Genomic DNA, 23,395 nt, shown 5'->3' with positions numbered 1-23,395 from the left:
TCTCCCACAGCTCTCACCAGTTCTCTCTCTGCCAGCTTTCAACTAGGGCTTTGTCAGGTCTCATACAACTACTGCAAGCTCCCTGCTCCTCCTTCCTACTCTCTTTTCTCAACTGTTGACTGGATCTTTATAGAGGACAGATGCCTTCTATCAGGAGTCATCCATAGACGAACTGGACACATTCCCTCTTAAAGGTGCCAGTCACATTCAGACAATCCCCCATGACTACTTCCTACTAAAGGAATTAATGTAGTTTATGTAAATATTTTTGCTTAATAGGCATCTCTTGTTACTGAAGAGAAACAAACACTATTTAACAAATAATTTTCCAGTCATTTTTCTTTTAATTAGAAAATCTATTAACTTGTCCATTTCAACTTTGGCATAGAACGAAGCAATGAAGATAATAATTCTATAATCAAATGACAGTGGGAAATTCTATTAGTTCTGATTACCAGAATCCAAATGCTAACACAAAAAGTCATTGTTATACTTAGCTCTTAGAAATTTTCATCTGTTGCTTTCAGAGTGCTTTACACAGGAAGGTAAAGTAAAAATTCAAAGACTTTTGCCAGTTGCAGACATGTTAGAGAGATTTTAATTGTTATAGATTACCTTCCTTGAGATTCTGGGACACTTTTTCATTTTCCACACTCTTGCCAGCCATTTGCCAGCTTCTGTTGAAACCAGCTGCTGTCACTACCCCTGTGCTATGCCTAAGAGAGATCTTTCATCTCAGAAATTACTACTACGGCAACTGTCAATGAATTGTGTGTTTAGTCTCCTGAGTCACAAATAAAAGTGTTTTTACAGCATTTAGATAAACATTGACTTCTTTATGTGGAACTTCCACACTCACTGAAACCACATCTACTCATTGCTATTCACTTATCCAAGATATCCATGAGATTTTGCAAATAGGGTATAGTTTATAATTTCCTGTTTTGGAGTAATTTTAGCATTTTAATGGACTCAGTTGAGTACAAATATCTTAATAATTTGATACAATCTGGAAACAAAATAATTAAATATGTCTAGGGCCTGGGTCTAATGTTATGTATAATGGTTTTACTCTGGTGTAGCTCCATTGACTTCAGTGGTAACTCTTGGTTTAAACTGGTGTAAGCAAGATCAGACCTCTAATATTCAGAGACCACCCAGTACCACCCTTATGTTGAGTTGTACCTTACCCCACATGCACTGATTTTAATAGTACTACCAGTGGTGTAAGGTCTGACTTAGTGTGACTCAAGAATGGCAGAATTGGGCCAAAGGTAAATAACTGATTGTGATGAATGGACACAATCAATAGCAAATTCATTTATGAAGTAGTCCTAATTGGTGTTCTACTTAATAGGATTATTTATAGTGCAGCCTACAGTAATGTAATCTCTCACTGGACATCCATATTTACACAATAATTTGTATAGCTATATAACGGCATGAAGTTAAATTCCCAGGCCCATTAGTATATTAATGTAAGAATGTGTGTGAACAAGCCATGAACATGTTTAGAATAGAAAAAATATCAAGCTAAAGTTTAGATGTATAAAAATGCTATTTTAGATTAAAAAAGCCTACAAAATCTATAAAAGGCTGGTCAGAAACATATGCATTTTTACACATTACAGTAGGAAGTGAAATTGGCTGTAATCAAGGCACAAGAACACCACAGTTAATAATTTTACATTCTACTACAGGCCTCTCATTGTACGTAGATACATCTTCTAGTTTCTGAAGAACTTCTGTACCTTCAATCAGCTGTCTAAAGTAAAGGTGGAAATTATATATACATAAAAAGTCAGTAAAATTATAGTTAACTATCTGATCACTACCATAAAGCTCTATACTTTTAGTAATCTATTTGACCATTTGAGTTCCATGGTATTCATTTTCCAATACAAGTTATGTTAAATGTGCATGATTTAACAAAAATGTAGGAACATACATATGTATAAATGATGCATATGGGTAGAGGATCAGGAAAATACACCAACAATTTGAAGATCAGGAAACACAATAATTTAGTAGTGAATACAACTGTGTTATCTACCTTCAGTGCCTGTTAGTGGTCAGAGCAAGTCAGTTAGAAATCCTGAATTCCTTTTATTAGGCTATAACAACATAACTATAGTTTTCTCAATATAGCTGTCTCTTAAAATAAAGGGTTCATGTCTTATATGTTCTTTTCTTTATAGGATTGTTCTTCACAGCAAACTAACATTCCAGCTGTTTGCTCTGAAAATATCCCACTATTTAGCATTTTAGGAGATAGAAAAATGCTATACTTTGAGCTATCTGTAGCTGTAATTATTCAAAGCAATATATGCTGCAGCATGTAGACACCTTTCCAGAATTTTGTGGCTACAAGTGTCCATGATATCTACTACCCTTCTTCCATTTCAAGAAGAAAAAGGTCAAGAGGAATATTGTCAGAAATTGTTCTGCATTTAATTAAAATGGTTTAGTCTCTCTCTCTTTTTCTCTCACACACACTTTTCGAAGACTTAGATCAGTTTTCTTCTTAATTAATCTGAATCATGAAACCGATACAACAATTTACAATTCTAAACTGTCCTGAGCTGCAATGTGTAGGGCTCAATCTTATAAAACCCTTTGTTAAGCTGTGTACACATGGGTTTGCTAGCAGTTCATGTAGAGAACTCTGCACCTTATCTTTGGCATAGGTATTGGGGATGGGGGGAGGATATGTTAGAAGGTTGTGAATGGATCACGAATGTGGAACGTGCGTCCAGGACAGGCCAATGAGGTGTGCAGTAGCTATTTTAATGTGAAAGTTTCTATTGCATGTTGTTGCATACCTGTGGAATGCCAAGGCGTAAGGAGTGGTGTGCCAATTTATAGCATGGTAACTCCATATAGTGCTGAACTGCCCTCTTTGCGGCACTCTGCTCTTGCTGGAGTAAGCTCCTAATATGTTTATACACTGGGCAATGTTATAAGAGCAGTGCTTGAAATTTCCTGTGCTTATAAAGCAGGGAGTTCCTGGTAAGATAACAAGAGACTCCAGTGTACAGTATAGAAATTAAAGTCAGATGCCACTGATTTAAACACATCCAGTTAGAACTTATTTTAAGTTTGTTTTTTGCATGTTGTATTGGTATGCTTTTTTTTTTTTTTTTTTTTTTTTGCTTTTGAAATGCTGTACTCCTCTATGGTGCATTAGACAATAATAACCCTGGCATGAGAGTCTTGTGCTTCCCACACTCCCAGTCCCTTTATGCTAGGAACTGCTAGCTGGGTAAAAGGATCTTAAAAGCTCCAGGGTGAAATCCTGCCTCCACTGAAGTCATTGGGAGTTTTGCCATTGTCTTCAATGGGGCCAGGATTTCACTCCTGGCTCTGGCTGGGGAAGGATTCCCCTGGCGCAAGCAGTGCAGAGGCAGCTCTATATTGCTTTCCCAGGACATCTTTGCAATCTTTGGGAGGCTGTTTTTTCTTAGGCCAGGTCTACATTAGGAGCGCTTTGTCCATATAACTTTACTAGTATGCTGTACTGACAAAGTGCTTTTAGTGTGGATGTAGCTTATACTGGCAAAACTATACTTTTTCCAATATAGCTTATTCTAGCCTGCCTGAGTGAAATATATTATACCAGTAAGAGTGCCGTTTTGCAGGTATAACACTGTCTACACTAGGGATTTTTGCTGGCTCAGCTATGTCAGTCAGCAATAGCACCTCATCACACCTCTGAACAACACAGCTATGATAGCAAAAGTCTACTGTATAGACCTGGACATACAGAGGGCCCCAGACCTGCCTTGTTTTGCCAGGAGCCTCTCTAGCCCTTGGTGTAGCTTCAGACTGGGAGGGTGCAAAAGTGCCTTAAACCCTCCGTCCCTGACCTGTGAGTTCTGTGCTGTGCCTCTCAGAGATGCAGCACAGAATCTCAATCTTGGGCAATGGTGTCTTAGATAACTAGGAGTACTTTTTAAAAAACATTTTAAAATGATGTCTCTGTAGTATACATACCCAAAAGCCACATATTTTTTATCCATATAGGGAGCTGGCTGTAGCGTGACATAAAACTGTGAACCATTGCTGTGACGTCCCTTGTTGGCCATCCCAAGAATCCCTCTTTTGTTGTGAGGAATGGAAAAGTTTTCATCTAGAAAGTTTACAGTAATAAATGATCATAGATTTAGTTTGCCTCCTTCCACTTTTACTCACTGTTCCAACTGCTACAGCCCCTCCTCTTCTACAACCCCTTTCTCGCCTCTTGCTTCCTTCTCCCTCTCCCCCATTCTTATTACTTTCTTTCCTATTATATACTGTACATTGGGAGCCTTTCAGCAGGTCTCCCTTCAACTTGCCCCCAAGCTACTGAATGGAAATGAAGGGGACTACAGCTTCCTTTGACTCTGGATCACTGGATTCTGCTTCCTAGAAAGAGGTTTAGAAATAATTTTGGGTTATCCTCCTGGAAAAAAACCTTAGTGATAAATATTCAAAATGTAGTTGCTAACATGCTGCAGACTTTTTTAATATTATGACAATTCTGCTATAGCATCTTTTATTTGAGGATATTTGAGAAATAACAGTGTATAGGCTGGTTAGCATTATTCCTATTTTATGGATGAGGAAACTGAGGCACTGAGAAGTGAAAGGCCTGATTTTCAGTGGTGCTAAGTACTCATAGTTCTGTGCCATAATGACTTGTCCTGAGTCAGACGGTAAGTCAACAGCAGAAGAAAAAGTAGAACCCAGAACTGTTGACTCCTAGACTCTCATTCTAACCCTCCATATTAACTTCCAGTTGCTAATTTTTAGGGAGCACCAAGTTCTATCATGTTCTGGGAACTATATGATTAAAGGCCAGCTGTGGCTATGGGATGTGATAAAGCGGGAGAGAGTTAGCAGTGGTGACAACACTGGATTTATTGCAGTTTCTTCCCTTGGCATTAGACAGGGATGAGGATGAAAAGAGACACTGGGCTACAATTTTCTTTCCACCTTTGCTCAGTGTTCTGTGCAGCGATCAGAGAAAATCCAAAAATCCAATGCAGCCATTGTCACCGCAGAGCTTACTTTCCTTACCAAAGTACACATTACACAATGCCATGCTTAAACACAATTAACTAAACCACAAACAGAAGCTATTTTATCAGAACAGCTTACAATAACTGGCATGTTTATTTAGAAGACTCCCTCGGTGCTGTTTGCTGCATATGGAGAGTTAACAAGAGCAAATAAAAAGCAAACTGAAGTCAAAGGAGTTACAGCAGGGATGGGGAGAAGAGCTAAAAGAGCAGAGAGGTAGGCAGCAGCTTATGCAGGGACCTGAAGGCCAGGACAAGTTGCTTAGGACTGTTGTGAAGGGTGAGGGGATTAGTTGAGGGGTAGAACATGGCTGGAGTGGCAGGTAATTTAGATATTTGCAGCAGGATTTCGGAAGGATGACAGGCTATCATGGAGAAGATGGAGAGTTGTTTAGCAAATACACTCATAGCACAAAGAACAGATTTTTAATTGAGGAAGTCTGAGTGGTCCCTGGATTTTCTCCAGAAGCATTCCGTGATGCAGAAGAGTAATGGATGCAAAGTGTAAGACACATTTTGGAGGTGGGAGAGCCCAAGGAACAGGGTGCAGAAGAGAAAAGAGTTGTTGATGAACATGAGTCAGCTGAGGAGAGGGAGGCCAGGGAGGGAAAGAAAGAGGGTGGAAAGCCTCAGAGAATGAATACTGGTGGACAGGAGGTCACAGAAGGAATGTGAGATATGCCTGGGGGATGGGGATGGTGGAAGAATTGATACAGATCTGCAAGCTGAAACATCTCTAAGCCCCTTTGCTGCTTAGGCGGATATATCATATTGTGTAAGCAAGAACCCAAGGAGAGCTCTTCACAAACTCAAAAGGACTGATGGAAATTTGGGCTGAAGATGTGAGTAGGGACTTTATTATTCTTCCCTGTTTTGTTATTCTTACTCTATTTGAGGGTTGTTCTCCCAAACTAATTAATAAAAATGGCAATTAAATTCTAAATGAAACAGTTGCTCCTATGCTGCTACTTGCGAATTGCAGTAATGACTTCAGCAGTGTAATTTTGGATTAGGCTTCTTTGTTTTAAAAAAAACGACACTTCAGTCCAAGTGGTTTTCTGTAATTACCTCAGTATTTTGCGCTAATTTCAGGGAAATGTAGAAACATCCCATTCATTTCACAGAATATTGCAGTGAATGGATGTTTGTCAACTGTGGACATTCATAGAATCTTAGCATATGTGAGTGGCATGTGTCACTGTTCTCAGACAGCAAAAATATCTATGTAAATAGTTTGGTGGAAAACAGTAGGAAAGCCATATAATCATCACATTAAAATTCCATATCTGAGTGAGCACCTTTATAAAGGACTGAAAAGAATTATCTTTTAATTTTAAAAGAGGGTACAATATGGACAATCTTCTCTTTTGAAGAATTGGTATTTGTGGTGTGTGAAAGAGGGTAATAAAATTCCTTTTAGGGACAATTATAAGGTTGACAGAACTCAAATTAAGTCTATTTTAAAATTAAATTACTTTCCTAATCCTATAATATCTACTGCTGCCTCAAACAGAATTACAAGAGTGATAAAAGACAAGCTTCTCTCCAAGATAACCAATGACAGGTATTGGGTTTGTCTGGAGGAACACACACAGAGTTTCAAGTCACTAAATCCTCTAATTTGATAATCCTGACTCTGTCAATGTCTTGCTGTGTGGCCTTGGGCTAGTCACTTTTCCTCTCTTAGTTTTCCCTATCTGTAAAATGGAGAACACACTACTTACCTCACATGGATGTTGTGAGGATTAACATTGGAACAGCATGTTGTATATGTAAAGCACTACAAAATATTAAGGACTAGAGTGGCATTTATGCCACAGTCCTGCACAGAGTGGGTGGAGCTACACCAGTCCAGGAGAAGCATGGCAGAGGTTGTGCCTCAGGCGCACACTCTCCCAGCTGGGGCTGCCCAGTGCACATTGCTGTTTGTTTAGGAGTGCCCAGATTGTTCCTGCCAGCAGGATAGCCCACAATTTCCAGAACAGCTCTGGAGCAAGTGCACTGAAAGAGAACATATAAAGAATAGCAGATGCATAACTGGTAGTGTTCCAGTACCGTCTGTATTAATTATCTATGCAGCGTGGGTGGGGAAGAGGAATCGAATGAAGATATCCAGCATGTTATTAAAATGTCTTGGTTTCCATTGATTTATCTTATAGACCTGATTGATGGTTTCCCCAGGAAACAGGTTACTTTCTTGCTGAGAATCCTGTCTTCTGAGGATCTATGCTTCACACTACTCCAAGTGCATGTGATGTTGGAAGGAGGACAGGCCACTCTCCGACTTTCTCTTGCCAAATTTTTGGTAGGCAATGTGCAGTGCTGCCTGAGGGAAAGTGACAGGGACTCTGAGAAAAGGTTGCAGGCTTTGTGGGAATCATTTGTTTAATTTTCAATGACTTGAAAGTTCCTGTAAACTTTCCTCCATGTCTATGCTACTTTCCAGCAAGGCAGCACCGTAGCAATAATTCATATGTTCCTAAAAACAGTCCAATTACCTGGATATAGTTTAAATGCAAACTTAGGCCCTTTTGCTTAGTCCTGCAGTCTCAAGGTGCGAATCACTTCTTCTTGTCACTGAAAACTTAACTGTCTTTGAAAACAAAGATTGCAGTTACACTTGGTGGGTGAGGTAATATCTTTTATTGGACCGACTTCAAGAAGAGCCTTGTGTTGCTTGAAAGCTTGTCTCTCTCACTAAGGGTACGTTTTCACTACCCGCTGGACCGGTGGGTAGCAATCGATCTATCAAGGCTCGATTTATCGCGTCTCGATTTAGATGCGATAAATCAATCCCCGAACGCGCTCCCCATCGACTCCAGAACTCCACCAGGGCAAGAGGCGGAAGCGGAGTCGATGGGGGAGCCATGACCATCGATCCCGCGCCATGAGGACGGGAGGTAAGTCGATCCAAGATACGTCAACCTCAGCTATGCTATTCTCGTAGCTGAAGTTGCGTATCTTAGATCGATCCCCCCCCCAGTGTAGACCAGCCCTAACAGAAGTTTGTCCAATAAAAGCTATTACCTCACCCACCTTGTCTCTCTAATATCATGGGACCAACACGGCTACAACTACACTGCATGCAGTTACACTTGGCAGTTCTAAACTGTAGGCTGATGGCCAGTTTGCTGAAATGTGACATAATTTGCAACACTGGCAGTAAGGACGCTTTATGTAAGAGAATATAGACTAGTTCCCAGCTGGCTTTAACGGTCATAAAATATCTTTATGGCTAATTGTTAATCTAAACAGACCCTTCCCCCTTTAAATTGCTGCTTCGACTGTTTATTTGAGTTGTTGTTCTTAAATATTGCTCTGCCATTGACAATTTTATTATTCTTATGATTATAGGGGTTTGCACCTTTGGTTTGATGTTATGATATGTAGCTCCTGTTCAGTAATTCTAGATTCTCACAGGTAGAGTTGAGAGGCTAAGGGTCTGGCTCTGATCTCACTCTGGTGAGAATCAGGGGTAACTCCATAAAGTCAGTGAAGTAACAATGCTGTATAAATGAGATCAAAATCTGGTCCTAAGACTCCAAAGCTGCCTGATTCCAGTTTTCTCAGAGTGAAAAACAAGTAACTTCCATTAATTTCAGCATATTTAAACCATCCCAGTATAATGATGTGACACAGAGGCCCATTGGTGCCAGCTGGCAAAGGTTTTGCTCTTCTGTAACAGCAACTCCTAGCAGGCTTGACAAACTCACTATACGTAACGCACCTCTTTCATAATATTTATCCATGAAGAAAATCATGTGAGGTCTTAAATGAAAGCCAGTGCCCCACTGGTTATGAATATTGTCATCAAATGTATGTACAGATACTATTTAAAAAGTTATGTATGTATACTAAAAATATGTTCCTAAAGTCTGTATTAAGAGAGAGTAGACAAACAGGTTTCTGCCAGACAAAGCATGTTCGTTCACCGGTCTCTGTTGGTCCGCAGGTAAAGTAAGCATTGTAAATAACAGTGGGGAGTCATTTAACAGGAGGATATGAAATCAATAGAAAAAACAAGAGACGGGGGTTCTATTGTCACTGAAGACAGACCAAGAACTCTGGGATATAAGCAGAAGTCAAGGAGAAACCCCTTTATCCTGCACCATGGAAGTAAACAGAGAGTGCATTTACATTAAAAAAAAATGGGATCTCAACCAGCCTTGGAAGGAAATACTATAAAAGCCTTTGGGTGAGATAAGACTGCTTTAGACAGGAGGTTAGCCTGTTAAGTTTAGTCTCTAAAAAGCATATACTTATTTTGTTTTATATGTAATCCTTCTATATCCATTATTCTTAATCACTATCTCTTATATCTTGGTCTTTGATAATAAATTTATGATTGTTTTAGCTATAAACTTATCTTAGTGCTGTGGTATTGCACAAAGAGCTGATCCTGAGTTGAATTGTGGAAGCTGGTGTGTATAGTGTTCCCTCGGGGCAGCAGGCACAGTATTACTGTTAGTGTTCAGTCAATAAGGGGCTGAACACTAGAGGGAAATGCTTCAAAGGGCTTGGGGACTAGGGTGCATCTGTTGGTTACAGCTGTCAAGGAAAGTAAGGGCAGGAAGAGCCCTGAGGAGATTGTTTGGGTGGCTAACAGGCTGATGATGTCAAGGAGCTGACACCCAATTAATCACCAGAAAGTCTTTCTACTGCTGGAGGCAGGGGGGTAACAAGGTTTTTCACAGTCCTGGCCATTCTGAGAATCATCACAAATGAATATGTGGTATCAGTGGAAGCACAGAACCCATACTTAACATTTACCCATTATAGTACTTCACATTTTCAAAGCCCTTTTACAAGCATGAATGTTCATAACGTTCCTGTCAGATAGGTTGTTAAGTATTATCCTTATTTTACAGTTGGAGAAAATGGACACAGACAGGTGAAGCTGAAAAATCACATAGTGAGGCAGTGGCAAAGCCAGGATTACCAGTCAGAAAAATCAACCCACTAAAGCAGTTTGCCAGGAGAACTATGTTAATAACAATTAGAGAATAATCCTGACTGATACGAGAAAGTCTAAAACCGCTGTTGAGATGTAAGTGATGAAAATGAATGAAAAAAAAAAAAAAACTAACTAAACCTGAGAACACTTCAATGAAAATCCAGTTATTTACCTGAAGTTTGGCTTATGCATGGTAAGATAAGGAAATTTAAATATACCTTCAAAAGTGGGTCCATAAATTGACTCACCACCATCTCCTCTTCCAGCTGTTATGTCTGTATGTGATTAGACAAAAGTGACAGAATACAAATGTTCACCACTGGCATTAATTGACACTTTCATTGGGCAGTTTCAACAGAGGTTAAGGACATGGGTCCCAATCCTGCAACTGATAATATGCAGGTGGACTGCTGCACCTGCATGGAGTCTGGTTTGAATTCAATGGTCTCCGCACAGGTGCAACAGTCTGCCTGCATGCTATCAACTGCAGGATTGGGGCCTTACTGGAATTGCAGAATGAATTAATCTCTCACTCCAAGGAGGTGGCGTCTCCAGAAATAACTACTCCATATATACAATAAGAAATATATATATTATATATATATATATATATATATATATATATATAAATAAATAAATAAATAAATAAAAATACCTTCTTGTTGCTATGCTAATACAAGTACCTGCGTACCTAGTTTCCAAAGTTTAGTAACATACTTCAAGAGTGTTGCTGGACTGAGGTACTAGTCTTGAACAGATTTCAGTATCTGAAAATGTGCCACAGTGAATACGCCCTGTATCCATAAATAATTACCCGTGCTTAGAACAAGGGATGATGAAAATAAGGATCTGATAATATAACAAGTCAGGGCCAGCAAGCCTTTAGTAAACTCCCAGCCATTACGCAAAACTGACAAGTATAGGAAACACAAAAACACAATTGAAAAGAGTTTGAAAAACAAAAAACAAAAACAACTTGTGTTCGTTTATTTAAACTCTTGTATATGCCAGTCAGGTAAAAGGAAATCCTCCTCAGAAGTAAGCCAATTATTTTAAGTTGCTCTTCTGGACCTCAGATGTATTTCTGTTAGTTACTTGGGAAAAGCAAAAAGGATATCTTGGAAATCTGATCTTAAAATGGCATTAAGTAAACAATGTTTGGAGTAGGAAGGAAACAGGGAAGAGATGCAGGGAGGTGAGAAGGGAAGCTGAGAGGAAGAAATGAAGGAAATCCCTTCAAACACACCTAACTATGTTTACTTTTACTGAAATGCTCTGTTTTCTTGGATTACTCATCATTTACTAAGCTATTTCCTAGATTCATGACGACACTTTTCATGCACAACCCCAATGTTCAAATATGCTTCATGTCACCAAAACCTTTGGATATCTATGACTGGTTAAATACTCCTGTAAAGTAACATCTATACAAAACACATAGGATGTTTCTTATGGATTTTCTCAGTGTTTAAATGTTTCCAGCTAATTTCCTAATTTCTTGCCAAAGAGGCTTGTGAAAAACTTTTGGCTAATTAAAAAAAATAATAATATGGACTACTGATTCCTTATCCATGTTTTGCCTATAATTAGGGAACAAGATCACCAAGAGAGAAGACACTGCTTTTTGTTGTATATACACCTGTTAAAACTTGCCAATCACAAATTGGTTACATCTCTAAGTTCAGCTTTATTTTGTTGGACAAAATCTACTTTTCACGCTGATTATTCTATCCAAAATCTGAATTACACCAGATTTACAGAAGATGCTTTTAAACCCACCTCCTCCTTGTATCCAGCCATTTTTTACTAATCGATGAAAAACTGACTCTTTATAAGTAAGCTCCAGACCACTGCGAGAGGTCCCTGCTTCTCCTGTACACAAAGAGCGAAAATTCTCACAGGTTTTGGGGCACATATCAGAATAGAGCTGCAAAATGAAGGGAAGTAAGTTTGTAAATAACTTCAAAAGGTCAGATCCTGCAGCCCTTTCTCTTGAGATAAGGGCTGCAAGACAGGGCCTCATGTTTGCTCTTTTCTTCTGTTTCTTACCTCAAATAACAAGGTGCCTGTGGGCTGCTCCTGAATAGCTATGTCCAAGTACACAAACACATGCTGTTTAAATCAGGAAAAAAATCCAGTTAAAAAAAAAAAGAGTCAAATATCTTCTAAGTGTTCACTATTATGATGAAAGACAGTTTAGCTGCTCAGTAAAATGTTCTCAGGCTTCTTTTTATAATGAACCCATAATTAGGTATCAAAACAGCTTTTAGAAATAATAAAATATTAGCTATATAATTTAGTATTTTGTTGAAACAAAAAATATTCAGTAAGTTTCAGGTCATTCTTGGACAAAACACACCATTATATTGCACTAGAAGACATCAGGCTGGGCCCATTTCATCACTGGTGTAAGCAGCTGCAGGTTCACTGAAGCCCATGTAAGATCACAACCAATTAATCCATAGTAACACTGACTGCTATACCAAATGGAATCCTTTTGCTGGATGGCTAAATCACTGGTCAGATATAAGGAGGTAAATAATTCAATTCCAGTCAGCAAGAAGCAAACTTAATAATTCAGCATTTTTTTTTTAGGATAAATTGATCTCTGATAGGAAAAAGACTTTTTAAAAAATTATATGACAACTGAATTAGATTTTCCAGAAACATTCACAAAAATTAACCCATTAATCAATCATCATAGTGTTTGGAACAGGATCGAAAAGTTCCGCTGCTTATCTGAAGCTTATCTGGACATCCGGGGAGAAACCATGGCCCCGCTGAAGCCAGTTTTTGCCACTGACTTTGATAGAGCCAGGATTTCACCCCTTGAGGGTATGTCTACACAGCAGCTGGAAGCAAGCCTCCCAGCTCAGATAGACAGACTCACACTAGTGGGGCTTGAATTAGTTTACTAAAAATAGAAGTATTTACACTCAGGCATATCAGGCTGGAGTTGTGTGGACTTGAGAGCCCAAGCACCAGCCTGAGCTGCAACATCCATACTCCTATTTTTAGCCTGCTAGCTTAAGCCCTGCTAGGATGAGTCTGTCTACCCAGAGTGGGAGGCTTGCTCACAGCTGCAGTGTAGACATATTCTGGAAATCTCAAGAGAATAGGTTTACTCATGAGATTTGTAGCACTGTTGATTTTGGTCCTAGCTGAAATTTCACAAAAGCATTTCTTTCTTTGGCATTTCAGCAGTTTTCATTCCAGTTCTGACCAGAAACAACTTAGTTCTATTCTGTCTATATTCCCTGGCTGCTGAGAGAGAGGGGACATTCTCTCCTTCCTCTTCCTCCTCGCTGCCAGTAGGAGGTGGCTTTCCACAATTTCCCTCCCCTCTTGGCTGCTAGGAGAAACAAAATCTCCCACCTCATTTCTCCATTCCCTGGGTATGGAGACAACTCTTCTTCTTTTCCATAACTCTGGTGGGATTCCAGTGATTATTTCTCTTTGCTGTACCTTCCATGTGGTGGCGGGAGGGAGGAGAGGATCTAGGCACTACAGTGCAGTTGTCTCCTTTCATTTCTTGTTGGGCTTGCCATTTTGCCCAGTAAGCATGAGGTAGGGCAGGGAGCACTCTGATTAGTCTTCTGCTCAAGATAACTAGTCAGTGTATTTCACCAAAAGTCCTTTAGTATGACAGCGGCATGAACTTCATTGTAAGTCTATGGTCTTAGACATTGAGAGTGCAAATCAAGAAGTCAAAAGTGGGTGGCAACCATACTGCAAATTTATATGGATGCATCTATGAAGTCATCAGTCCCTCCTATCCCCTCTCCAAGACCCCACTACCCACCAAATCGCAAGCAAACAAGCAACCCATTGATAAATCACATCAAATAATTACAGTTAGATAGCATATAGCAGGTAACAGATCCTACAATTTCCTATTAGAAACCAGTGTAACCTGCCTTGGTGTTTTGCATATGTTTGGTGCAAAAATCCTCAGTAATAGCTTGGTAAAGTGCCACAGGTTTAAAATCTTGGTAGTTCCACTTGTCATAAGCCCACTTGAGCAGTTCTTGTTCACTTCCCAGCAGTTGGCCATCAATAAAACACATCACGCTGGAGGGATACTCCCAGGTTTCACCTTTCAGTTTCTGAATTTAGAAGAAAAATGAAAACCTGCAGGAATTACACTTTGGATTTAGTACAGAAGCAGTCAGTAATACATACTCAGATTCCATGCTGATGAATGTGGTATAAATACCTAGTTAGATGGATTTTTTTCAGTTTTACTTGTTAGGTGTTTATGCTTTCCCTTCCCAAACTCCAGCCCCCCCTAAGACCACCACCATGAAAAATAAAACATAGGAATCATACAACTATATTTTGCAACTTCTTCTGAAATCAAGAATAAGTGTCCAAAAGTTATAGAAGGCTTTCCAAAATCCTGTTAGAACAGAACATGATCATAAAAACAATTACTCTGGTTCCACTTTTGGGTCAGCTTGGAGGTTTGCTTTGGCAAAACCCATTCACCAAACTAGGTGCAACCTCTATAGTTATCTATAATTAATCAAGGATACCCCAAGGGAAGCAGGGGCTCTAAACCACATTTCAGCACACACATATGTAATTGTTGAGTCTTGTAATTATACTGATTTTTTTTTTTTTAAGAGATTTTTCCCATCATTGCTATAGCACTTATGCAATTTCATCAGGGCAAGAAACGGTGAGAGAACTAGTATTCAGCAACTTCTGAAATTTTTAACAGAGCAACTCTAGACAACAGGGAGTAAAAACACTGGTAGCTGGTCCACTCTAATACTTCCCCATTATCTGCTCCAGTGCCACAGCAATGATGGGAGATATATTCAGATATACTAAGAAAACTCAGCATAGACATGGCCTAGGGTGGGCTTGTCTACTTTGTGAATTAGCATGCAGCAAGCCAGGGTATGAATCTATAGTGCACCAGCTTGCCATGCAGTGACTTGACATAGGGGCACTGCTACTATGCATTAAAAGTGCTGGTGGCAGTGGCCGCATGGCAAGTTTGTGCACAGGACATTCATGTTCTGGGTTGCCGTTCATTAACTCATCAAATGAGACAAAGGGCTTGCTACATGAACAATGATGCAATATAGCAACATATGTAACCGAAAAATCATAAAACAAGAAATTAAGAGCCAATTCTGCTCTCGGATCTATGTTTGCAATTTGTATTAATTTTAATGGACCTGAGGCTTTTGTACCACGCACATCACTAGCATATCTAAGACTCTAAATAGATTAGACTGGAACAGAGGTTGCCCATATGTTTGTTGACCTTAGCTGCAATTTTGGCAACTGTAATGACTGAGCCATTTTTATTGGCCATTGGAACAAGCATCTTTATGGTAGATATATGTAAGGACCCTATTAGGCAAGGCAGATTTTTCATTTTTTTTTTTTTAGGATTTAACATAAGATTATTAAAAAGAATAAAGATTATATTAATTAACTCAGAGGACAGGTGACATCCCAGAGGACTGGAGAAGGGCAAACACAGTACCTCTCTTTAAAAAGGGGAGCAAAGAGGAGCCAGGGCATTTGTAGACCAGTCAGACTAATTTTGATACCTGGAAAGATACTGGAATAGTCTAAGTTCACTTGTGCCTGCCTCAACACAGGGGGCTGGACTAGATGACCACTCGAGGTGCCACCCAGTTCTACATTTCTATGATATACAGGACCCCCCCCCCCAATACAGTTGAATTCTTAGTGGCAGATTTAGCAGAGATGCCAAAAACTAAATGGATGTGCAAGGTGGTCTATTCTGTTCAACCCTAGAAGTGGTCTCCTCAGACTAGGATCCAGGCACATTGGCAGGCCAATCTGGGGAAGTTTGCACTTGCTACTGCAACTGCTGTAAATACAGGACTTGGCTTTCTAATGCTTCCCAATGCTATATCTTCTGCAAGCATTACAAATATATTTAAAATAAGGTTTCCACAGAGAAAAGGACAGACCATTGCCCTCCTCTTTTGGACTAGTTCTACCTTAGTTTTCTTCCCAAACCAAACAAAATACCTGCTTATTTTATTTGTTTCTGCACCAACCAAATGGTATTATGAAAACAACTTGGAGAAGGTATCAAACACCTTTATCTACTGCATAGAAGAATAGCATTCACTTTACAAATCAGAACTAAATCTAGGTAATTCAAGCACAATTCACTTTGGAAAAGAGGCACCTTTTTTTTCTCCTGTAAATATTCATGCCATGCAAATTCTAATAGAGGAAGCACTACAGGCTCTGCAATCTTGGTCGGAAAATTCAGCCTCAGAGCCTAGATTTTCAAAATAAAAGAAATATTTATTTACAGGCAGTTTACTTAAAAAAAATTCCCATTACATTTTGTATTCTCTTATTCAAACAGATTAGGATCCAGGCACTATGTTTTAGTTTGATTATTTCATAGCAGTTTTTTCACACATGTAACATAGCTCCAGACAGTTACATAAGACTACACAAACTATTTTAAATTAGTATTTTAAACTTAAAAGGTTTTTCAGCATTTGCAAAAGCTGCTGCTTTCCCAACATTAACAAGTTATACTCACACTACCCCAATTAGGGAGGGAGGATAAGTAGATGGGGAAACTGCCACAGAGACACTGTGGCTCTCTGAACATCATCAGTTGCTCTAGACTTCATGGAGAGTTGCAGATGCTCAGCATCTTGCAAGATCAGTCCCAAAGCCATCGAGTGAATCAGAGGCACAGTGAGGATTAGAACTTGGGAGTTCCTGAATTCCAGTTCTTGTTACCTCTATCATTTTATGAACAGTATAGTAGAAGTTAGATATGGAACATTCCTGTTAGGCATTTAGGTTCATCTCCTGGAGTGCAGAATTGTTTCCAGGAGTATATTTTCTAGACCTTTATTCAGGTTGGTTTGCAATGTCTCAATAATAATTTGTATTTCTATAGTACCTTCCATCTAAGAATCTCAAAATGCATTACAAACATGAACAAATTAAAGACCTAGACCCTGCAGTGCTTTACACAGATCACGGCCCTACAGCCAAGATAGCTGGGCACTGGAGGATCATCCCAGTGTAGGAGGCTTCTACTGAACCCCCACTCTCTGTTCCCGCATTAGCGTTTGTGGCCAGGGTGTACCTTCTCCCCCCACCAGCTGTATCTGCAGCTGGTAAATTTAGACTGCTCTAAATAAAGATGAGGGACAAGCTCAGCAGCCAGCCTGTTTAGGATTAGCATAACAAAAGGTCACATTTACATACCCCATCCTAAGCTGAACTGTGTGCTGCTTAGCTATGACCAAGGACCTGGGTCTAAATCTCCCAGCACCCCTGCAAGGTAGGTATTTTTTACTCATTTTACAGTAGGGGAAATTGAAACGCATAGAAGGGTTACGTGACTTGCCTAAGGGTGCAGAGCAAGTCAGATGTTGTTTCATTATATTTAAAATCTTGTGTGGCATCACAGTATGCAATAAATGCTTTAGGATACTTCAATTGTTTGTTCTAAGTACCACATGCTTGACAACAAAAAACTGTACAACCAATAAGTAGATACCAATGTGAAGGGAACACTATAAATGCATACATAAGATTCAATTATAAACGCTAAACTTTCTAAAGAACAAAAGGCAGAATTTTAAATCTTAATTTCTTAAAAATATCTAGGACCACAGACAGTCGCCTAATTTGCCTTGTATTTCATTTTAACAACAATAATGCCAGCCACTATTTTTGCAATCTCCTGTCCCTAGAGCCCACAGAAAGCAAAAACAGAAAGGAAGAATTTCAAACAGTCTGCTTTCTTCTGCTGTAACAATGGCCTGGGAGGAGTTACCTCTGCTGTACACTTTGCCACGTGGAACACAGGCTCCTTGAGAAGCCCCACAACCGTCAACTGCTGCAACTGCAGGGGACCCATGGCACCCTCACCCCACTGCACACTGTCTCCTGGTTTTTCCGCCTTTGGTTGCTGCTCCTTTGCTGGCTGCCCAGCCCTGCTCCGGGTCAGCTGGAGGAGGGAGTGTAAACAGAATTCTGCTCACCATAGCAACTCCAATCACAGGGCTAGTGCTCTGCACTTCAAGTTGTACTACAAGCCTTACTGATAGAAACTTCGCCTGCACATACATTATCCATGTCCTAGTGCCGTGCAGGGAAGAGGGATTGTTTATGTGAGTGCCACTTTCACTGGACATTTTATTAACACAGAGCTAGATCTTTAACGGCATCCTACAGCGGTCTCCTTGGGTGGAGTTTTCAAATGTGCCAAAGTGACTGAGGTGCACAACACAGACAGCTAGGATAGTCAATCAGCAAATGAAATTTAAAAAATAGTACAATAGACAAAAAAAATGAAAAGGTAAATAAAGATAAATTAATAGCAATAGAATGTTTACTTTTTCTTCCCATGAGAGAGACACCTCCCACTAAAACCTCTATCCATAATTAAAACAGACCTACTTATGGAGGTTAGGTGGCTATATGGGTACGTGCACCCACCTTTCACTCTTTGGACAGTTAAATTCAAATCTTCTTTTAGAAATCACACAAGAAAATTTACCTGTCTTAAGTATTTATATCACTTCTATTAACATGGTATCTAAGTGCTTCTATGATGGTGTGTTCATCCCACACTGGCCTGGAAAGGGTTAATGTGACCTATCAAATTTCTTAGCCCCTTAGAACCACACCTGAGGGGAGACAGGCTTGAGAGGCAAGCACTGACTGAGGATTGAGCCCAGCTGGGCAGGAGCAGGCACGGCTGGCGTAAGACCAGCAAGCAAGGGTAGAAGGAGACTACAGCATGGAAGTCTGCAGTCACTCTCTGGACTTAGAGCAGGAAAAGGTGGAAAGCCAGGAAGAAAGCAGTCCTGGGAGCCTGCTCCTGAAGGGTTTATGTAGAGGGGGTAGAGAAAGAAGCTTGATAGAGGTGAACTAGAAGGCAGTCTAGGGAAAAAGCAGAGGGTAGAGCAAACCTTGGCTGCTGATTGAACGGTCCCTATGCTGGAATGCATAGCTGGCAGGCCTGGGTTCCCTTACCAGCCACTGAGGAAATGGCATACCCTTGAATTGGGGGACTGCTGGGAACAATGGGACAGTCCAGTAAGACTTTGATGGGAATGTTGGAAGGATTCATTAGCTAATATTTATACTAGATATTGAAGCTGTAAAGTTCTGTTTGAGACCTTGTCTGCACTACATATGATTTGCCAGTATAGCGATACCAGCAGAGCCTCCCAGTGTAGATGGAGATGGTGCATATGCCAACAGAATGCATTTTACTCCTCCCCAAATACCACTTGTTATGCCAGCAGAAGTACTACGGGAGCATAGTTGCCTTGCTTTTGCTGACATAGCTCTGTTAGCTTGGGGGTGTATTTGTATGTTTGTTTTTGTTTTTAAAATATCCCTGCCTGACATCACTATGCCGATAATACTCTGGCGAGGTCTACACTACCAAGTTTTAAGTATTTTTTATTTACTTGAATAAAATGGTATTTTCTGAGGATGGTGCTTCTGACTTAATTTTGTAGTAAAACAATATTATAAATTTAAACTTAGTCATGTTATATATTGAAGTTATTGGAGCTATAATAAAATTAAAAAGGATCAAACCCAAACTGAGCTACCTTTTAATCAACAATTTGCTTCTGTAACTCAGCTCTCTTAAAATCTACATTCATGCATGTGTCTTAACCGTAATGCATGTCTCTCTGACTAGTACATCCAAATAGCATTAAATGTTCAAACAGTACATAGCTATGTGATATAATAAAACCTCAGGCTGGCCAGATTGATAGTTATAAACTGTAACTCCTGACAGAAGATTCAAAGTTAGAAAGAAGAAAATTCACAAAATTATAAAAAGGACTACCAAATAATGAATCCTCAATTTTCCCAGATCACTGTCAGGGACTGGGCACAGTGACTAAGCTGGTATTGTGTGCTGATATTCTCCTAATTGCAATAATCAGGGTCATATGTCCATGCTAATGTTGTTAGTTTCAAAGGCTGCCACAAGGTCTAGTTCACAGATTCATATATAAGGTCAGAAGGGACCACTGTAATCATCTAGTAGTCGGATCTCCAGTATAGCAGAGGCTGTTGAACTTCCCTCGATTAATTCCAGTTGGAACTACAACATATCTTTCAGAAAAACATCCAATCTTGATTTAAAGATTTCCAGTGATGAGAATCTACCACAATCCTTGTTAAGTTTTCCAATGGTAAATTATCCCCATTATTAAAAACTTGTGCCTCATTTCTAGTCTGAATTTGTCTAGTTCAGGGGTGGACAAACCATGGCCAGCGTCCAGCCTGTCAGAGCTTTTAATCCGGCCCTTGAGCTCCATTGCCCTGCTCCAGCTGGGGAGTGGGGTTGGTGGCTTGCCCCGCTCCAGCAAGCCCCCTCCTCCCAGCAGGTGCCGCGCAGGCGGAGCGGGGCAAGCCCCCCGACCCCACTCCCTGTCAGGAGCAGGGCAATGGAGCTCGATGGCCGGATTAAAAGTTTATTTAATATCTCTTCTTCAGAGTTAAATTGATTAACAACAATATTGCTTAATTATGGTTTACTTTGAAGCTAAAATCGTTTGATTATATTTTGGTTATTGCCATGGTCAAATGGAGAAACACGGATGATACAACAAAGCTAATTACAAATCAAAGAAGTCACCGATAAACATGAAAACTACCAAATTTTTATGTAGTGCGGTACCCTGAAGTTTTAGCTAACATACAATTTGTGTTCAGACAGGAGCAAAATTGTGTGGTAAAATCAATTTACAGCTCAGTAATGTAATTTTCTAACTGTGCATTGTTCAACAGCATCATTTTATTTTGAAACAAATTTGTGTTGTCCCTGTTTGAACATGAATTGTTAATTTCATGAGCATTCCTGGCCTACCATACAATTTCCATACCCAGGTGTGGCCCTCAGGCCAAAAAGTTTGCCCACCCCTGTCTAGCTTCACCTTCAAACCATTAGATGTTGTTCAATCTAACAGATAAAGATAGAAGATCCCTCCTATCAAATTTCTGTTTCCCATACTTATATATTGTAAATAAAATACCCCTTAACCTTCTCTTAGTTAAACTAAACAGATTGACATGCATCTTTTACTATAATACATGTTTGCCAATCATTCTCATGGCTCTTCTCCAAACCCTCTCCAACTTATCAATATTCTTCTTGAAGTGTGGGCATCAGTGCTGGGGGGAATTCTGTGCCAAATTAAAAATTCTGCACACAATATTTTCAAATTCTGAAAAATTCTGCATATTTTATTTGCCAAAATAACACAATATCACCACACCAGTTTCAATTATTTGTCATTTATTTCAAAATACCCGTCAGCAAGTATGTTTAACAATAGAGACAAAAAAGAAGATTCAGAAAATGTTTTTTGACAAATAGATTCCTTACTAAGCATATTAATACAGAATTCTGAGTAATGATTAATTTAAACTAATACAGAACCATATTTCCCACACCCCTCAGAAGCAATGCAAAGGTTTGGGAGAGTCAGGGGTAATGGAGGAGCTGAGGGAGAGGGAAGTAATTGCTGGGAAGGAGTCTGGGTGTGAACTTGGAGGGCGATTGGTTATGAGTGGGAAAAGTATGGAACAGGGTTTTTTTCCCTTGCCTGGGGAGGGACTGTTAGGGAGCTTCCCCCATGCAGTCCCTGGCTGACCCCTAGCCTCTCCCATTTAGTCAGGCACCTCTGCCCCTGTCCCCACACCCCCATATGTCCTTGCACTCTGTCCACATATCTCTCCACCCCCTCTCCCCCATCCCCATGTGTTCCTCCACCCCCACTCAGACACCCCTGCAACCCCCCCGCCACTCCCATCCCCCTGTAGCTTGGCACTCCCCCCGCCCACGTGACCCTGCACCTTCACTTTCATTCAGCTCCTGCCCCAATCTGTCCTCCCCCAGTAGCCCTTATGAGCCCTGTCTGACCCTTCAGCAGCCCCACACTATCTATCTCCCCATAGCCCGTCTCCTGACCTGGCCCAAAAAGTGTTGTGAAGAAGGCAGGCTCCTTCTCTTCCCTAGGTGGCTGGAAGCAGCTGCTGTGTTCTAGTGCGACAGTGCCATCTGGTGGGCAAAAGGCAGAACTACAGAAGTTAATTTTTGCTGGGAGCTGCTGCTGTTCTAGCACCACAGAGTCCTCTGGTGGGCAAAAGGCAGAACTGCAGCAACATTCCCACAGAAGCTTTTTTCTGTGCAAAACATTAAAAATACGCAAGGTTTATTAATTATGCACACATGTAGTGGTGCAGAATTCCCCCAGGAGTAACCGGAGCTGGACACAGTATTGATGGCAGCTGCACTAGGGGCAAATACAGAGGTAAAATAACCTCCTTACTCAACATTCCCTTCTTTGTACATCCAAAGATTATATTATCCCTCCTGGCCCTGGCCTTGCATTCAGTTAATTATCCACCATGGCCCCCCAAGTGCTTTTCAGAGACCCTGCTTCCCAAGATAGTCCCCCATCCTGTTAGTAGGGCCCTACCTTCTTTTTTCCTAGATGTATACAATTACATTTAGCGGTATTAAAATGTATATTTGCTTGTGCCGTTTACCAAGCAATCCTGATCCCTCTATATTAGTGATCGGTCCTCTTCATTATTTACCACTCCACCAATCTCTATCATCTGCAAACTTGCAGTAATTATTTTTTCCCCCAGGTCACTGATGAAAATGTTAAATAGCATAGGGCAAGAACCAAACTCTGTAGGATCTCACTAGAAACACACCTGCACAGTGAGGATTCCCCATTTACAATTATAGTGAGACCTATCATTTAGCAAGTTTTTAATCCATTTAACATGTGCCATGTTGATTTTATATCAGTCTAGTTTCTTAATCAAAATGTTGTGCAGTAGCAAGTCAAATTCCTTAAAGAAATCCAAGTAAAGCACATTGACATTACCTTTAGCAAATTTGTAATCTCATACAAAAAGTTGGGTTGACAAGATCTATGTTCCAGAAAGCCACATTGATTGGTGCGGGGAAGGGCATGTTAACTTGAAATGGTTTGATATGAAATGTTATAGGATAACTGTTAAGAGAAATTGTGTGATGAGGTATGTTGTGCGATGAATACCAAAAACAACATGCCACTGGGCATGGAGACACAAAGGCTTGGACACCTAGATGGAAGCTCCATCGAGACTGCTCATTTGGAACTCTGGGGCATCTGAAGTTGAAGTATCCTCAGGCTGGCTTCTGAGGAGAAGAGCAGCAGGATCAGAGAGGCAGTCAAGGAATTAGGAAGGGAAGCATTGCTGGGCTTTTATAAGAAAACACTTTCCTCACTGGAGTAAGAAGGAGAAGGGTTATTGAATGCAACTGTTTAATCTGGTTAAATAAAAGTTTAGTTGTTTTTCAAACTGAGAA

General features: G+C 40.1%; 1 protein-coding gene across 4 annotated transcripts; it reads right to left on the bottom strand.

The window, feature by feature from the left end:
- Positions 1-327: 327 nt before the first annotated feature.
- Positions 328-18,053, bottom strand: PPIL6 (peptidylprolyl isomerase like 6). 4 transcript variants are annotated; one of them, XM_054021309.1, is made up of 8 exons: positions 17,825-18,051; positions 16,199-16,294; positions 13,932-14,120; positions 12,064-12,126; positions 11,794-11,941; positions 10,263-10,289; positions 3,994-4,129; positions 328-1,765 (listed from the first exon to the last, which is right to left on the bottom strand). In XM_054021309.1, the coding sequence occupies exons 1-8, from the start codon at positions 17,906-17,908 to the stop codon at positions 1,654-1,656; spliced, it is 855 nt and encodes a 284-aa protein (XP_053877284.1). In that variant the 5' UTR covers positions 17,909-18,051; the 3' UTR covers positions 328-1,653. The 4 variants fall into 4 exon arrangements, with proteins under 4 accessions (XP_053877284.1, XP_053877283.1, XP_053877286.1 ...); XM_054021308.1 differs by having other exon boundaries at positions 10,233-10,289; positions 17,825-18,049; XM_054021312.1 differs by having other exon boundaries at positions 1,720-1,761; positions 10,233-10,289; positions 17,825-18,053.
- Between the last annotated feature and the right edge of the window lie 5,342 nt (positions 18,054-23,395).

Source organism: Malaclemys terrapin, chromosome 3, assembly GCF_027887155.1.
Source record: "Malaclemys terrapin pileata isolate rMalTer1 chromosome 3, rMalTer1.hap1, whole genome shotgun sequence".
In the NCBI taxonomy this organism is placed as follows: Eukaryota; Metazoa; Chordata; order Testudines; family Emydidae; genus Malaclemys; species Malaclemys terrapin.
The sequence above is the reverse complement of the archived record's forward strand: the minus strand, read 5'-3'. Positions and strand labels throughout refer to the sequence as shown.

What these genes read in the sequence shown, in the direction of transcription:
- PPIL6 (XM_054021308.1), bottom strand. Translation starts at nt 17,908, where the DNA reads ATGGGTCCCCTGCAGTTGCAGCAGTTGACGGTTGTGGGGCTTCTCAAG. An exon ending in ATTTACAGGAGAAAAAAAAG is followed by an intron (nt 14,121 to 16,198) that starts GTGCCTCTTTTC and finishes TTCTAAATTCAG; the next exon opens with AAACTGAAAGGTGAAACCTG. An exon ending in AAAAAATATGTGGCTTTTGG is followed by an intron (nt 1,766 to 3,993) that starts GTATGTATACTA and finishes CCTTTACTTTAG; the next exon opens with ACAGCTGATTGAAGGTACAG.